At 39.5% G+C, this 18,130-nt stretch overlaps 1 protein-coding gene across 4 annotated transcripts in view; it reads right to left on the bottom strand.

The window, feature by feature from the left end:
- The window catches only part of si:ch211-200p22.4 (phosphatidylinositol-binding clathrin assembly protein), a 97,801-nt gene that overhangs the window by 35,521 nt on the left and 44,150 nt on the right, over positions 1-18,130 (bottom strand). For all 4 annotated transcript variants that reach the window (XM_044096982.1, XM_044096984.1, XM_044096983.1 and 1 more), the window contains exons 3-8: positions 12,513-12,588; positions 12,269-12,371; positions 10,749-10,842; positions 10,444-10,555; positions 8,410-8,516; positions 3,553-3,594 (exon numbers count right to left, since the gene is read on the bottom strand). In XM_044096982.1, coding sequence (XP_043952917.1) covers positions 3,553-3,594; positions 8,410-8,516; positions 10,444-10,555; positions 10,749-10,842; positions 12,269-12,371; positions 12,513-12,588 — 534 coding nt within the window. The remainder of the gene's footprint in view (positions 1-3,552; positions 3,595-8,409; positions 8,517-10,443; positions 10,556-10,748; positions 10,843-12,268; positions 12,372-12,512; positions 12,589-18,130) is intronic.

Here is an 18,130-nt window from a genome sequence, read left to right as displayed (position 1 = left end):
GCAGCGCTGTCGTGCATGACAAACACGATATGAACACCATGTAAGGAGGAGGATGGAATTTAGATGAGTGACAAGGGGGGAAAAAAGAAAAACAACCCTCTTTCTGTAGAGACTTCTTCATGCAGATGAAGACGGAGGGGAGCAGGAGTGAAGGCTCATTTCCTATTCATGAGCTTCCATGGCCTTTTGCCGTCTGTGTCACACCTGCCGGAGTGGGTGCGTGCATGTGTGTTCGTGTGTGTGTGTGAGAGACAGCTACAAGCAATCCACCTGATGCCAACACACACGTATTAACTGAGTCGGCCATTGTACAGTAGAGAAAGACAGAGAAAAAAAAAAGGGGGGGGATCGTCATGCCTGTAAATGCTCAAGCTGTTGTATGTATGCTTGCACAATCGAGTAGAGAAACTATGATCCTCATGCATGTTCTTAAAGGAAAATTCCACTGGATTTTCACCTGGGCGCTACTGTTTCTCATCTTTTGGTGAGTAAGTATCAAGACTCATCAGAATGCTAAAGGGACTGGATTTATACAGAGCACAATCATGCATGTGCACACATTCATACACCATTATTGGGATCTGTATTTAGGGTAAAGTGAAACCTGGAATCAGACTCACAACTTTAAGACTGCAAAATGCATACTCTGCCTAGTGAGACACCTAAATGTTTTATTCCTCTAGTTTACAGCCGGTAATTTGGTCAAACATTGTGTTTAGAAAAGCCCATGGAAACGGGGAGAAGCCGAGAGAAATCAGTGAAGAACAAAATCCAGGGTTACTGTGTATCCAATTACGACAAAGCTTCATTTTCCACCATCACTTCCCATCTATGGTAGACGTTTCTATGTTGGTCTTGCCTTAAGGAGAGAGGGACGGACGGAGTTCAAAAGAAAGATGGGTGGATAAGTAGATGAACAACGACAGATGGACGAAAGGATGGCTGGAAGAAAGATGTAGGAAATAAAAATATGGTTGGATGGATGGATGGATGGATGGATGAAATACAAAGAATGCATGACCTACATCTGGATGGACAACAAATGGATGGATGAATTATAGATGGAGAAAGTATTGACGGATAAATTAGAGATGGATGGATTAGTCAGGATGGACAGATGGATGGAATAGAGATGGATGCTTTGAACAATGTGGGTAGACTGTCTCTGTAAACTCTCGTACTTTTGTTTACTCCAGTTGACATTTCCATAGTTCTCCAGGCTTAAATCAAACTCCAGGCCTTCCCAGGCTGAGAAGGAACCCTTTACAAACTAAGCAGAGAAAAGATAGGAAGCAGAACTGAAGGGATTCCTGAACTGGTTAGCGCTCTCAGCAAAACCCTTCTCATTACAGATTCTCAGCTGTTGAGGAAGCCACAGCCACAACACATACGGTTATCTTAGACACGATGATTAACGTCCCCAAAATAACGGGAAGTAGAAACCCAAACTGGAAAAACTGGCCTCTCAGCTTCCCTTGAGTTAAAAAAAACCCTCCATAAAAACAATCCTTTTCACAACTGAGGAACAACACAAACCGTTCTACGTGGTTTCATCATCATCACTGATACAACACGACCAGAACCGACAGGCTTTAAGTTTTAAATCTGGAAACAAACACCAATTAACAAAGCTGCTTCTTAATGTTTACTTTAAGTTGTGTAAAAATCCCAAAATCAATAACAGTCAAAAGGCAAAGACTTTGCCCACTAGCCTGTAAAATGATGGTAAAGCAATAATCAGACAAACTGGCCATAGGATTCTTGCACAATGTTGATTTTTGACCCCATTAAAAACTAAAATTGGGAAAAATAGGGCCAAGGTTAAAGGCGGAATTTTCCTTTATGAAGGTTGGAGTGGTTTAGCGGTACAGTTTGCAACCCACCACCTACAATGTATGATCCTTTAGTCTTCTGCAACAGAGTGGGAGGGGAGGGAAAAACACTCGTTATTGACTGCAAATACAGGATAATTCAACTCTGACCTCAGACAAACTGACTCTCCTCTGTACACATTAACCAGTTTTTTTCTCTTTGGAAATGTGTGGTCAAAGACACGTTTCACTGAGATCTGCCATGTACAAAGAGATTTCTGATTCTCGGACAGAAAAATAAAAGAATCGAAAGGCTACGAATGAATAAGCTGTTGTGATAATGATAGCAATACACAAAGAAGTCAGAAAAATAATAGAGTTCTTTAAAATTTCTTCCCCTTTCAATAAGGTTAATATAAACTCAACCTCTCATGTTTAATGTTTTTACCAATAAACCGAGCTGGCTTCTGACTCTAAGAATACAAAGTTAATAATTAGCACATCAGGGTTTCTGCAGGTTTTACCAATTCGCATTTAAGAAGTTTTAAGACAGTTATAAATGGAATTTAAGACGTATATAAATGGATTTCCTACAGGCTATTGGCAAAAAATTTCCGCCTAACCAAAAAAGACACAAAAAAGCTACCTAGCAAAAAGGGGTATGTTAGCAGCTAGCTAACTGTAGCCTTAACCACAGAACGCAATGAAGAGATCCGAGTGTGACTTTGATGAAAATGTTAACATTTAAAAGTAATATGAAGTTACCTAACCAGTACTCGGACGTGCATGTGAAGGTCAAACTTCCTGTAGTTACAGCAACTTTAAAAATAGGAAGCTTTTGTTTTCAGACATCGTTATAATACTAAATGTATGATTTTTAAATTGCTGGCTGACAACAAAGGAATTTAATGAGGCCCTTAGAGCAAAGTTTTCAGTGAATGATTTAAATCAACCAACGATCAATGAATAACACAAATCAATCTCTGGTTGCGGCTCTTTTATGTAACTAGCACATAAAGCCAAGGACTTTTAAATAAAGATGATTAAAGCAAGTTTTAGTACCAAATATTTATCATAATCTGAGAGAATCTGACCAAGAAAAAAAATCAAAGTGAGGCAAACAAATACAACATAAAAGGCATAAAAAAAATAAATCCTGCTTCAAGGAGCTTTGATAAACACTTTCACAGCTGGATAAAAAGCAAATTAAAACAATTTGAGGATTAAAAGAACAAACAAATAGCAGAGATGCATTTTCTTCCTTCCTTTTTTTTTTTTTTTTACAAAACCTTTTCTTCTGTTCATTATCTTTGTTTTTCTAATTTCAAGGCCAGCCTCACTGGTTTCATTTGCCCCAGGTTTAAAAAAAACAACAACAAAGAAACAAGTCTTTTTATCAATTCTGCCCATGGCGTGGGGCCAAACTAGCACACCTCAACCTGGATCTAAAATAAGAAATTAGGAGGAGAGAGAAAGCAGGAAAGGATATTCAGGCAGATCCAACAGAGAGGCCTTCAAACATGGCCGGTTAAACAAAGTAAAAACAAAGAGAAAACATGGGCGGGAAGGTGAACAAAAGAGTTGGTTGAGAGGGAATGCAGGTTAAAAAGAAAAGGTGAGTTAGTGGGGAAAAAAAGGAAGCCACATATATTGCTGAAAATATGAAAACAAAAAGGAAGGGAAAGACAGAAAACAAGAGCAGGAGTTGAATAGAGAGGTGGAAGGTGGCATGTACACTGACCTGTGAGAGATCTGGGATGTCACCCTGATCTATTCCAACTTGCTGTCGTCAAAACAAAAAGAAAAGAAAAAATAGGGAGGGAAGTATAGGTGGGGGGATAAAATGGAGAAGAAAACAAAAAAAACATAGGGGAATCATTACCTCATGCAGTGGCAATGTGTGAACAAAAAAAAACAACAGAAACAAACAAGCAAACGCGTGTGACATCAACAGGAAATGGCGGCAGTGACTGAACGATGAGAAAACATGTCCAACTCTTGAAGGCGGAGCAGGCATGATGAGGGAACACTTAAAGTGACACCGAAATCCAGGAATTCACGTCGACGGGACGCGACACTTCGACTTGTTGGGACACAGATAAACAACGTCATGTCCTTCTCGTTACCAGCCAGTTGGCTTTCATATGAGATAATTCAGCATGAAGTAAAAACAATGCTTGAGAAGATTCAGGAAACACTTTGTTTAAAGGGGGAGTGTTATGTAAAATCAATTTTTCTTTTTTTTTTTTAAACTTTGCATCATGTTATAATGTTATTCCCACATCTTAAACATGTTGCTTTGATTCTTTCAGGCATGTTTGAGAAATCCTTTAATCTCCATGGCCACAATTCAGCAGGGCAAAATGCCTGGATGGCCCTAGCTCCGCCTTCGAGACAAAGCTCCTCCTCCTGGCTGCAGTTTCCAAGCTTCCGCATTACAGAACAGCCCTCCCCCCTCTGCTCCTGCACTCGGCTCCTTCAAACTAGCCAGCAGCAAGTAGGAAACATCAGCCGAGCTCATTATATGAGCTACTTCTCAGAGCAACACTGATAAAGACATTGATAAAGGCGCAGTTTCAGAAAGAGCGGGAGCTACTTAAAGAGACAAAGGCTCAATTCAAAGGTGTTCAATTACAAAGTCAAATTTCATTTAAATCATATTTGCATTTTTATGAGAAAATACATCATTTTAACACTAAACTGAAGTGGTAAATCTGAGATAAATATGGTATGGGTTCTGGTAATAAATGTCTTTTTGCAATATTGTGACCCTAATTCGGCAAATATTTTGTTGAGAACGTGTAAAGCTAGCCTTTTCCTTTCGGTGCGTACCGAGCCGAGGAGGCCAAACTCTGCAGATGTTTTTGGAAAGACCAATAGGGACGTGGAGCTGAGCTCCTTATAGCCACGAGAGTTATGGATGTCTTTTGAGTGCCGGGAGCTTGACGGTGCACAGCTGTCTGCTTCGTGTATCCTGCTAGAACTCTGCTTGATGAACTCGGGTGACCCGCAGTGACACAGCTCTACAGACACATTAAATGAACTGTAACTAATCCCTCCCCACAATCCATTACTTTGACTTTCACATTTCCTTTTCCTTTCCCTCTTTGTCCAGCAGATAGTCTCTTTGGCTCTTAAGGAATAGCTACATGTTGAGCAAAAATGGGTTTTTCTTTGTTTACTATTCAGGTATTGTAACATGTACTCAACTTTAAGAAACATATTTAATATCTAACGTTTTTACAGCGAGGACTTAATTAATGCCAATAACTCAGAGTTGGACCAGAGTTAAAATTCTGCATTCTGACAAGCTACATTCTCACAAAACAGAATCCAAAACATATATGCTTACTGGCAAAATTGACATCTGTTCTAGAAATTAATACTGATCCCTTTGGTGGCGTTGTGTTGAAATGCTTCTAGCACCTTGATAAAGTGGGTTGTTGTAATTCTCAAATTTATTTTCTTTTGAACTAGTTGGATATGTATATATGCTTTGCTTTTTTATTATTATTTTTGTATAAAGAGTTGCACAAATTTAAATTCATAATTTAAATCTAAGTGTGCTTATTTTCCTATTAGAAATCCGCGTTGTAATCTCTTAATGTGTTAAACGTAAAATATTTTTCTTTCTCCATAATTATCCGGTTTAAGAGAACGCTAATCGGTAGACGTGGCATTTTAAGACACGCGTTGTGTTGTGTTGTGAGAATTGTAATTCATCATAACTCCTCCACGGAAATGTATTTCTTATTTATCCGTAGCGACTTCATTTCCCATCATGCTGTCAATTTGCGTATATGAAACCTACACAAAATGGTCACTGTACCATCGGCTGATGCTTTACTATTTGTAAGTCATTGCATCAGATAAAAACACAGTTATTGAGGGGGGAAAAAAACGTATTGTAGATTAAAATTTGCTCCTTCGCACTGGAGACGTTAAATCTTAAAACAAAGCAACTCATTATTTATTCCCTTTCCTTTTTAAAGTCTGTAGCCGTCTGGGGAAGTCCTTAAAATGTAATCCTAAAAAGACGAAGACGTTTAAGTGGGAACGTTTCCCCATTCCGTGTCTGAAATGCACGTCGGCTTCCTCCGCCGTCTGTTTAAAAGACGGAGACGAAACAGGGCACAGCAGAGAGAGGTAGAGGGAGAGAGGGATGATCTGTGGGGGCCAGGGGAAGGAGAGCCACTCGGGTATCCATCTTTGTCAGGAGAAAAGAGGAGCGAGGCAGAGGAGCGGATTAGGTGGAGGGAGCCAACAGAGCGCCTAACCACGTCCTCCATCTTATGGTTATTTTTGGTTTATATATATATATATATTTATGTGTGAGTGTGCGTGTATGTGTGTGTATTAAATGTGGGGGCAGAGGAGTAAGTCGGGGAAAGCTTGGTTCAGCAACGCTGAGTGAGCAGAACTGCAGCCGCCGTGTGAAAATTAACACATTAAAGTAACGTTTGAGAACATCTGGATTAGGAGAGCTGGTTTCTATGAATCTACATTTACACCGTGTTCCTAATTATTATGTCAGTGATTTTTCTCAGGTTTTCTTAAATGGTCACTGCAAATGATGGTCAGTATAAGTTTCAAGTCATGAACTATCACAGTATAAATCAAATTTTACTGAACAAAGCTCCCCATGGGAACAGTAGCTTTTTCAAAAATAAAACACTCAAAATGTTCCAAATTATTATCCACTTCAGATTTTCTAAACATTTTATGGATTATAAAGATCTGCAAATGGTCATTCTTTGAATGTGCAGAAGTGGTCACATGTACTAAAATCAAAAGCTGTTTCAATCAAAAACATCTTGAGTTCCATGTTAACATAGAACCTCTTCTTTGGTATCACCCGGTCAATTCTTGATCCATTGAACTTGTGAGTTTGTGGAAAATTTCTGCTTGAATTTCTTTGCAGGATGTTAAAAAACCTTCCCAGAGCTGCAGTTTGATATGAACTGCATTAGACCCTCAGATCTTCTGCTGGAGGAAACTCCAAAGGTTCTCAATAGGGTTGAGGTCAGAGGTCAGAGGAGGATGGTGATCACACCATGAGTTTCTCCCCTTTTCTGCCCATAGCAGCCAATGACACAGTGGGATTCCTTGCAGCATGAGATGGTGCATCGTCATGCATGAAGATGATTTTGCTACTGAAGGTTCGGCTCGTCTTTTTGAACCATGACAGAAAGTGATCAGTCAGAAAGTCCATAAACTTTGCTGAGGTCATTTTCACACCTTCATGGACTCTGAAGGGGCCAACCAATAATTGTCTCCTCATGATTTCCGCCCACAGCATGACTCCACCTCCTCCATGCTAGCTGTGTTGGAACGTGGTGACCATTCACCACCAATCCACTACTGCGTCCATCTGGACCATCCAGGGTTGCACAGCAGTCATTAGTAATCTTCATGTACTGCTGGGCCCACTGCGGCCGTTTCTGCTTGTGAGCTCTGGTTAGTTGTGGCCCACAAGGCACCACAAGCCTCTGGAGGATCCTCCACCTTGAGGTTCCAGAGGCACCAGCAGTTTCAAATAACTGTTTCCTGCTTTGAAAGGGCATTTTAACAGCTGCTGTCTTAATTTGATGAATTTGTCTATAAGAAACCTTTTTTATTATGCCTTTATCTGTACAAACCATCTTTGTTCTGAATCAGCCACAAATCTCTTCACAGTACAACAACGCTTCAGTTTTTGTTAAATGTTTTCATACCTTGTCTTACGGCACAACACTATCTGATGATTTCCGTCAGCAGATATCCTTTCTCTTTCCCATATTGCTTGAAACATGTGGCCTGTTTAATAATGTGGAACATCCTTCTTAAGTAGATTTCCTTTAATTGAGCTCACCAGACAAACTAATCAACCAGGTCTCTGAAATTAATTATAGTGATTCAAAGATACCTGACACACAATACCATCTATAAATTTAATTAGCACATCAAAAAATGTAATCTTTATGACACTTAAATCCAATTTGCATAATAATTTGGAACACGGTGTAACTAGGAGATTTACAGACAGTGATTTAGAATTAAGAGTCTAAAAAAACAACCCAAAAACCCTGAAAAGTGAACCTGTTTTAACAGATTTGCATCAATCCGGTATTAATATCCGTATTGGTCTGGATATTAAAAAAAATTGAACGAGTCTTGGTGACAATGTGCCCGATCCATAGGAGATTTATTCGGCCTATTTTTATGCTTTCTTGTTTATTTTATATTATATTTAGCACTCAAATGGTTCAGAAGGTGAACCATTTAAAAGAAGGCTTATTGAAGTTTAGTTTTTACATGTTCGACCAAGATAGTCAGCTTATTGTTTTTGTCAGTTTTAAGTTTGTTATTTATTTCACATTGGTGGTCATTCTTCTAATTGCACTAACTGAGCCAAATTAAAGTTGCTTTTACATGTTCGATCAAGCTTCGGAAGCTATCGGTACATGCAAGTGTGCTGTGCTGGGCAGAGTTAGCAAATAAGTGTGTGTGTATTCTTGTATTCTTGTGTGTGTTTTTGTGTATCGGCTCACTATCAGCTGACGCTAAATCTGTATCAGAAAAAGAGAGTCTGTGCGTCCCTCTCTGTGAGCTCGTGTACCTCAGCCACTTTGAGGAACTCCGACAGCTTTGTCATCCTGCAAAGAAATTTCTTGTAGATGTCCAGGGCGTCTTTACACTGGTTCTTCTTCATGTCAAAGTATTTCTCTACAGGAGAAAAAACAAAAAAACAAACAAACAAACAAACACAGACAGTCGAGACAGATTAAAACTGAGCAAAAATGAAAACGTTTTTACATGAGGAAGAGACAAAAACGTTAAGAGCTTCTGTGCGCGTGTGCTGGTGTTTACATAGCAGCATCTGCATGACTGAACACATGGCCAGTTACCCTAAATTACATATCCTCCCGTGCTAAAGGTGTCATTACAATAACCCATTGCACCACTGAACGCTACATTGCCTTGCAAAAGCAGTCGTACTTATGCTACATCCGCAAACTTTAACATCGTTTATTTGGATTTTATGTGACAAATAAAACCCAAATTCTGTCGAGAATGTACAATTATATGCTACATGCTCGACAGAATGTAGCATATAATTGTGAGGTAGGAGGAAAAGGGCTGAACGATTCCCTTTTTTTTTTTCCCCCTTCAAGAAAGAAAATCTTAACCATGAATATGCTTTGATCCAGATCATTAAATTGCAACTGTATCTGGCTGGATGTTTAGGTGAGCCTTTTGCAGCCTCCATCCATCTTCCCCATCAGCTGAGATCAGCTTCCCTTTCGTGAGCCTCTTTGTTACAGTCTGTAGGTTTATCAAGCGAAATCTCCCCCCAAAAAGACGTCAAAGTTTGTAGTTGTAACTAAGAAAATGTGGAAAAAAAGTTTAGAAAGAATGAATATGTTTGGTTTGAACACATCACCCGTCCAACAGAGAGAAAGTTTCTTTAGTTTACCTCGTTCTATCTTTTAAAAGCTCAAAGGATTTCAGATACGATTAAAGGTGGAAACGATTAATCGTGAGTAATCGATTTTTTTAAATGATCGCCTACTAATTTAGTAATCGATTAATCGTTAACTAAAGTATACAAGGTCAAAAAAAGAGGCCCATTTGCTGAAAGAACAGTAATTACGTTAACGGTAATTAATGTAATTACCGTTAACACACTCTAAGCAACTATATGTATATATTTTGCATTAAGGCAGAAAAAAAAGTTCTATCCACAACTCCTCAGGTGGTTCTGAAAAATGTCCTTTTAAGCATCTTTTCCTATCCGAGTAGTAATTGGTTAATCCAAAAATAATAACAACCAGATCCGCCTTGGACTTTACTGGTGTTAAGTCAATCAGGTCAAGATTTTCACATGTTGATGGCAGAAGTATTTATTTAGCTACAGATGCATCCTTTGATGAAGCGATCACTAAAGGAATGCTTTGCTGTTGCATTTTAGGCAATAAAATTAATATTTCTTTCATTAAAAAAGGAATTGAATTATTTATTTGCATCTTTAAATCTATTTCTAACATTGTATAAAAAAAGGCATACGTGAAAAATCTGTGGAATGTGCCAATTTTTGCCCAACAATCATTTTGTCAATTAATTAGGATTACTGTTTTTTGTTGATTAATTATTCTACATTTAATTATCTTATCTGGGAGAATTGTCATTCTATCGATTAATCAACAGAATCATTGTTTACTAAAACGATTGTTAGTTATATCCCTGTTTTTATTTCTAAACTTTATTTACACTGAATCAGTTTAACTCTTAATGTGTAGCAGCTTTTCTGGAAAGTGCCCCCCAGATATAGAACATATACTACAGAAATTTGGGCTACTTTTCACACAGCGCTGCCTGAAGGCAGATTTCTGAGGTCAACATGTGGGAGGACTGCAGAGATTTCTCCAGATTATGAAGCGCAGATGACGAAACCCTGAAAATCTTTCAAAAAAATCTAACTGGGAACCATAACGTCAACATGACTGGGCTACTTTTCGACAGGCTGAACTTTCCATCGTTCCATGTTAGAAAGATCCAAAACCTCCGGAAGGATTGATAGCTGATAATTTGACAAACTACTGTGACAATTTCCATTAGCGTGAAATGTTTGTATGAAAGGGACGAGTGCTACCCAACAGGTTGATGACTCCTTCATTGTACGCAGCAAAGAGCCTTATGGAGTCTTTGAAGAGCAGCATGAAGGCCGAGTTGATCACTCCGTTGGTCAGCTCGTTAGGATTGGCCTGCAGGGAGGAGGAGAGAGAGAGAAGATGAAGGAGCCATCACCAGACTGATCATGGAAGGACGATTTCAGAAACACAGAAAGATCTTTCACCAGATAACATGAACCTCTACACACACCCTAAAACGTGACCACTACGTCCATAGATCTCAAAGTTCTCGTTTCCGGTTCTGGCTAATTCAATCAGCAGATACCTGAAAGTCCAGCAGGGCGTCCAGCTGGTTCTGGATGATGGGCAGAGTCTTGATGAGCTTCTCTGCGTTCATGGTGCGCATCACGCCGTCGACGCTGACAAAACAAACAGGAAGCACACGGTTACAGCCGAGAGCTTGAGGAGGAAACCTACGCAGACGTTGGTAGAAATGCGAGACGGTAAACCAGAGTTTTCGCTCTAATCTTGTTGCTGACGGTGGCGAAAAGCTCGAAACCAACGTCTGGTAACGCGAGTTATGGTAAAAAGAAAAAATAACAAGACTTGGCTTCAAAGTCTGACACAGGTCTCTATATGACCTTGTAGAAACACGCAGCCACTTATTTTTAAACCGCAGCTTCCTCCAGCTTTTATTAACTCGCATACAGTGGGTGTCTTTCAGAGCTTGGAGGAAAAGAGGAGGTTCGCTTCCTGGCTCCGAGATCGTTAGCAATGATTAAGATTAGGACTCGGCGTCAAAGTTTGGTGGCCTCGTTTCAAAGTCATTTCAGCAGAACACAAACTTAGCTCTGTTTACTTCCCGTTTAATGGCGGACACTCTGAGCCCTTCGCCGCACTCATCAAAGTCCTGCACCTGTAACTATGTGTGGACGATACATCAATTTTATGAATTAATAAATTTTTTTGGTCTTCGAAGGTTAACTTTTTGGAAAATCTGGATTTTTTTTATCCACCAATGCACTCCTTGGGTTTACATAGTTCAGAGGGATGTCTGCACTTCCACGGCGGCCATCTTGTTTGACAAGCATGTTTTACAGATGCTGTTTATTAGGACGTTGAACTGGGGTCAAAAAAGGCCCAGCCAGCGTTTTTGTTTTCGTTTTCTTATGAGAATGAAGCCATTATATTACAAGAATAGAGTCGTATGGCAATAAGGTTAAAATAATAGGAATAAATTTCTAATTTTAACAGAATTTAGTGGTAATCTTACGAGAACTCCAACACAAAAAACTCCCAAAAATTTAAAGGAGGAATGTTGATCATCTTATGAAGATATAATTTGGTATCGGTTTTACAGATAAGTAAATATTTAATCTTTAATACATCAACATCAAATTATTGGCAGCAGAACTTTGAAACAACTGAGCCAATGACTCTCTCATTAAAACAAGTTTTAATTGTGTAATTTTAAGACGTTCTTCTGTTAAAATTCCATCTTTATTCTTCTAATATTACAACTTTATTCTCCTAATTAAAAAATTAAAAGGTTTTGTAGCCTTTTAATTGTTTAATTAAATTGTAGAGAATCAATCGTACAACTCAACGAAGGGATGATTGAAATAAAAACCACTTTTTGAAATTATTTCCTGTTGTTTGTAATTACTTTTTAGAAAATATAGAGGAGGTGGGGGGAAGAAATCCATTAAATTGGATCTGGTACGCAAAAAAAAAAATTATTTTAATTTTAAGTCATATTGCCCAGCGCTACCTACAACACAAAACCATAAATACATAAAATATTATTCATCACAACGTAAATTATTAAGCTAATTTTAAACATACCCTCTCTTCATCTTGGTGAAATCCACAGCCACCAGCCTGTAGGACATGGCCTTTTCGTTCAGGTAGCGACTGTATCGTCTGATGAAGGTTGACATGTCGTAACCTGAAAGATTATATAGTTTTAAGCCAACCTCATCCTTTTTTTGTCTTTATACCCTTTTGGACGTTTATCCATCCCATTTGTGAAAACATGAGGCATAATTGCACGGAGTTGTGACACTTGTGCAAAAATGAAGGCTCTTACCTTGCAGAGCTCCCTTATCCAAGAAGTTGCTGAGGTTGAACAGAGTGTTTCTGGAGGCCAGGTACTGGATGAAACGCTGAAACGTTGAAGGACAAGACAGGAAGACGTCTTTAAGCAAAGTGAGCACCTGAGATTTGTTAAACCAAACCAAACTCAAACAGCTGCACATTCATTTATTTATGATTTGGGTTGAGGGGGTAAAGAAACAAAAGCATTGCTGAATACAACTGAGATGAGAATTTGCAGTGATCAATCATTCATAGTCTCTAGAACCCTTGTTTATATAAATGTCTCTCCGCTGCTTCCGTCCCTCCAGAGCCAGTTTTAAACTAAGCCTTGTTTGCTTTGACAGATCTGATGTCAGTGAACAGGTGATGGAAGCGTTTTACATCCTATTTTCCCGACAATGTTTATCTCAGTACTTTGGCTGTGTTTTCTAGCATCTCCTCTCAAACCAGCAGTAGACCTAAATTACACTATTTGCCACTGCAGACAGATTTTTCCCACTTCTAAACAGAGAATTTATTGAACATATAGGTTGTTTTTTTTTTTCAGTTGAAATGATAATGGACTATTTTTCCATTTAAGAATGTTTTAGCAAAGACGTACTGATCAGAGATTTGTAGCCAATTTCATCTACTTATATCAGACTTTTAACTTAACTATTAGTGATGGCACTGTTAAGAGAAAACAGCTATTGCTGTAGAAATTTCTTTAACAACTAAGATTCAGTCCAGGATTTCTGGAGGTTTCACAAACTCCAATTTAAAACTTTTTTTGTGAGTTAAATTTAAGAGCTATACTATGAGCTGCAAAAAGAAATGCAGAGGACCAAAATAGACATTACTAGGCTATTTTTGTGACTCTAGGTAGCAGCTTTGTGCTTCTCACATGGCGTATTGCTGGAGAGCTAGCTAGAGAGTCATATGCTAACTGCTAATGAGCCATATGCTGCCTGCTAATGGCTTTTGTCTTTGCTAGCTAGGTAGCTAGCAAGAAAGCCTACCAATGTCTTGTTTGTTTGCTTGCTAGCTTATTAGCAGCTCGTTACCAGAAGCCTTTGAGTCACAGAATGCAGTGAGTGAAGACGTTTGCGCACAACTCAAACCTTTGCCTGATATAAAAGTCCCATTAGAAAAAAATAACTATATAGAATATATGAGACTGAAGAGTCCTACCACTAAGAAATGTGAGACTTGTGACAAGCATATTTATTTTTCTTTAATTTAAGATGTTTTAAGGCCCTGGTATTAGATCAATTTAAGACTATTTAAGACCTTTAAAGATGCGGAAATTCCGACCATCAGCATTTTCCATGAAAGAAAGGAGAAAACAGAGCATTAATGCAATGCCTTAGCGCAGTGTTCCTGTTATCTGCTAAGGCATCAATCCCCGCTTAAAAGTAGCCGCCTGAATGAAAAGCCCACATGGGGGCTGAGAAAATTGCTTCCTTTGAAATAGCTCCTTACATTTCCGACTTCTTTTCAAACGCCGAAAATAGTCAACTTTCAGTCTTCGCCTCTCCATAACAACTTTCAAATCAAAAAAGTGTTGACTTCAGCACAAAAAGTCACCGTTGATATATGGGCGTTTCCATGTGGCCGGACCCAGGTCAGCACTAGCCACGCTGAAGATTGTTTAATTAGAGTCGGTTGTTTTCTCAAAGCACCTCAAGTTTTTAGGGGGAAAATTAGTGAGGCAATAACAGTGTAAATACTGTCTGCGAGTCTCTGCAAATATATAAATCTTTCATGATACTGAGATGTTTAGCCAGATGAAACCTCGCTGAAAGACAGCTAAAGTGTACATTCTTCATAAGCCAGACTGCAGCGTTTCATCTTCCATCTTTTCTCACAGCACCTCAAAACCACAGTACCAGTGGCGGAGCTAGACCTTTTTTCAAGGGGTGGCCAAAGGGTGAGCAAGGCTTTATCAGAGGGGTCCATATATAGGGTGGCAAAGATTTGCCAGGAAAACTGGCTTAACCAATGAACAACGTCAGTGAGCTGCTACTGCATCGGGCTGCCTTCAGGGACAGTCGGAAATTACAGTTTTCCTGGCAAATCTTTGCCGATCTCAAAAGTATTATATTTTAAAATTACCATTTCCAGTGGGGTGGCAGTAGGGGTGGCAAGGGCTCTGTTGGGGGTGGCAAATGCCACCCCTGCCACCCCTCTAGCTCCGCCACTGCACAGTACTGTAGTTGATGAGGAAAATTTGTAAAATTCTGCAATCATTTGAAGAATACAACTCCTATTTTAGTTGCAGTGAGATTTTAAATATCGTTTAGAAATCAAACCGGCAACAGGCCTGACTTGAACTTTAGACTGAAATGATTTAAGACGTAGCCTGGACTCTGTCTCCGAAGATTAATGACCGACTCGCATTTCATCTCATGAGAGCATCTTCGCTACATCGTCCTCCTCACTTCTCCGACCAGCAGAGCACTGTGGAATGGGTCTTGGCGGTCGTCCACAGTGATGGGATCGCTGGCCTCGGGCTTCCAGAAACCCAGTCTTAAACTTTAAGGCGGACCGCGTCCAGCTGACTTAAGATGATTTGAGAATTGCGCATTTGCCAGTTGCAAATCTGGCAGGAAACTAGCCCTCACTGACTGGTTGGAGGATGTGAGGACCGTGTGTGTGTGCGTGCGTGTGTGTGTGTGTGTGATTATAAGCACAAAATAATGCTTGCGGGCATGTTTGTTGGAAATCAGCTGCACTGACTGTTCCAAGGCCTCTGGGACTGTTTAAAAAGGCAGAAAGAATGGGATTTTGTTCCTGTCCTTTTCTTGTGTCTACATAGGTGCTGTCTGAGAGAGAGGGGGGGTGGAAGAAACCGATTTCACAAGCGGACGATAATTTAAAATTAAATACAACAGGGACGACTGGAGTGGAGGTTGCTATAAAGGCTGGGTGAACAAAAAAATGTTTGCTTTACCTCGGGGTTGACACCGCTCAATAATCGACAGGAGTGATGAAACGTAAGGGGATACGCTGTATAGATTTACAGAAGAGGTGATGTAAAATAAAGATGAAAAAAAAAACTCAATAAAAACAAACAAAAAGTTTTAGCTTTAAAATTTAAGTGCGTATACCAATCTTCGGTACAGCTGCCTTAAAAAATGAATCGACTAAGTCGAGACAAGCAACTGAAAACTAGACATGGGATAATTATGATATATAGCCATAGCGAGTTAGCATGAGCCAAACTGCATTAAAGCAAATATTTAAATTTAAGAAATCGCATCAATGATGATTTAATGTACAAATAGAAAAAGATACCTTTATCTAGAAACAAATGGTGAAAATCCCAATCATATCACAGTGGGGACATTCGTGGGGGACACAGCTGGCCACTAATAGTTGAAATCCGAGAGTACTTGAGAATCCCTTTAAAAACATCTATAACTATCTATTTTAATAGTTCAAACGCCAAATATGCATTGATATGAACAATGGAAACAGTCTTAGCACTACAGCAAAAGCTAACATCTATTGTCTTCCTCACCTCTGCTCTACAGCCAATCAGCAACAAGGGCAATAAGAGCTGCTCTTGGATTGGCTCCTCAGCATACGCCAGCCAATACATAGTTTATATGTGACGTCACACTTGTGTGAACTTTATAGTTGGCAGCCATCTTGGTAGGTATCCGTAACTAACCTTTATGACAGGTGCTATGGAGTTGCTATGACAACAATGAACAAGCCACATTCTCTGTCTTGGGTCGATCCCAACAACAGTGATTTTGTTGATATATCTTCGTCAACATATATTTCTTTTTGTTTGTCTGGAAGCCATGGTTCATCTACGCTTATCAAGATGGCGGTTCAGTAGCGCGGATCACTTCTGGTTCACTAGCTTGTCGAGTAGCATTGATCCTTCCAAACTGCATTTTCTTTTTGATATCCGAGATATGATCTAAGAAAGGAGCATATCTCCTTTCTTGGATATATGAAAGGAGCATATCTGCATGAATTTTAATTCGCGTTTGACTAGTTGAGGTTTGTCAACATCATCAATCATAGTTTATTGCTGTAAATCTCCCCCTACACTCCCCCTACACCCCATGATAACACCGAAAGATATTTTCAAAGTAAACTCAGAATATGAGGCTGCAACTAAAAGAAATACAGCTGCTTCATTATTGAACCCTGCCAACGGCTTGGCCTCCGGTGACGAAGCTCTGAGATTTCTCAGCTACTGTTTACCATTCTGGTGAAAAGCATGTCTTTCATTTACATCGACCTTTTTTCTGTATGTATGGATAGACACCAACAACCCGTCATCCCCTCCAAGCCATCTGTGTCCAGTAAACAGTGATATGAATGTCCTTCACTAGAAAAATGCAGAAATAAAAGAACCTATTGAAGTTTTTATGCTCGAAGCTAATTAGCAAATGTCAAGGTGCTCAAGAGCGGCGTGGTAGCAATGAACGAGAATCTTACCCGCTTAAATTCTGCATGTTTTTAGAGCAAGTTGCCATGGTGATGTTAACATTTAGCTCAGATCACGACTCTGCCCAGATCGAGCTTTACTAAGACACTTACATGGCTGTAGGCTCTGTATTGTTGCTTGTTAAATGACTGTCAAATTGCTAATGTGCTTTGAATACTACAAGATTAGTGTGGCAGGACGAACCCCACTGAGGATGGAGAAGCTTAGAGATGGTCACAGATACAATTAAAAAAAAACAAAAAAACGAGAAGAGTTAGAAATATTTAAAAGAGAAAACTCAAGACTTCACAAGTTCGGATTTTCTGCCTGTTCTTGTGTGCCGACAGTTCTCTTCCTCATCAAAATCCCCATCCTATCTAACAAGAATCTGTGTTTTCTCCCTTAGCATAGCACACAAAGGCAGAGGCGCTGGGCGCGCACGCAGTACGCATGGATGTGCTTAAAAAGGAGAAAATCTATAAAGGAGCACAGAGATGTGGAAGGGAAACACATAGGGAGACTCAGAAACCCGCTGAGCCCCAGATTATTCAGCAAAGGAGGAGAAGACACACTTCTGAGAGAAGATTCAGATTTTTTGAGAAAAGGGGTCTGAGAATAGAAGGGGAGCCAAAGCGGGAGACAAAAACAAGATGTACCGAGTCCTCGGGGTGAAGAGGCTGGGAGAGAAGGAGAAACAGGTCGGCTCTGCTTGTAAAATAATTCATGTTAGCATATTGGAGAACAACCTCATACATTATTGATGCGTGAAGATGCCTCTCCTAGCTTCAGCTGTGAAAAATAGCTATACATACAGCAGTGCTACCAGCATCTAAATTTTGACCAAATCTGCCTCTCAGCCTAACTCTGTTTCAAAACTGCACAAATTGGTAGCTACCATAGTAACTAACGTCACCTGTCAGAGGTTGTGATGAGGAGAAGCCAAGGCCTTGCCAGAGCAGACCATTTCAGTGCTCAGTGAACTGAAGATAAACTGAGGCACTCAATCTGAAATCTATGACTGGTTTACGTTTAGGATGCCTGCTTGTCTTCAAGGTCTAACCTGCCGATACCGACTGATCTAATTCTGATTTCTCTTTAAAAAATTTAAATAAAGCGTGACAAAATATTTTGCTCTAACTTTTTGCCCAGTCATTTGCATTCGAAGCAAAGATGACGTCACA

The sequence above is a fragment of the Gambusia affinis genome, linkage group LG18, assembly GCF_019740435.1.
Source record: "Gambusia affinis linkage group LG18, SWU_Gaff_1.0, whole genome shotgun sequence".
In the NCBI taxonomy this organism is placed as follows: domain Eukaryota; kingdom Metazoa; phylum Chordata; class Actinopteri; order Cyprinodontiformes; family Poeciliidae; genus Gambusia; species Gambusia affinis.
This window is presented reverse-complemented; position numbering and strand designations above follow the sequence as displayed.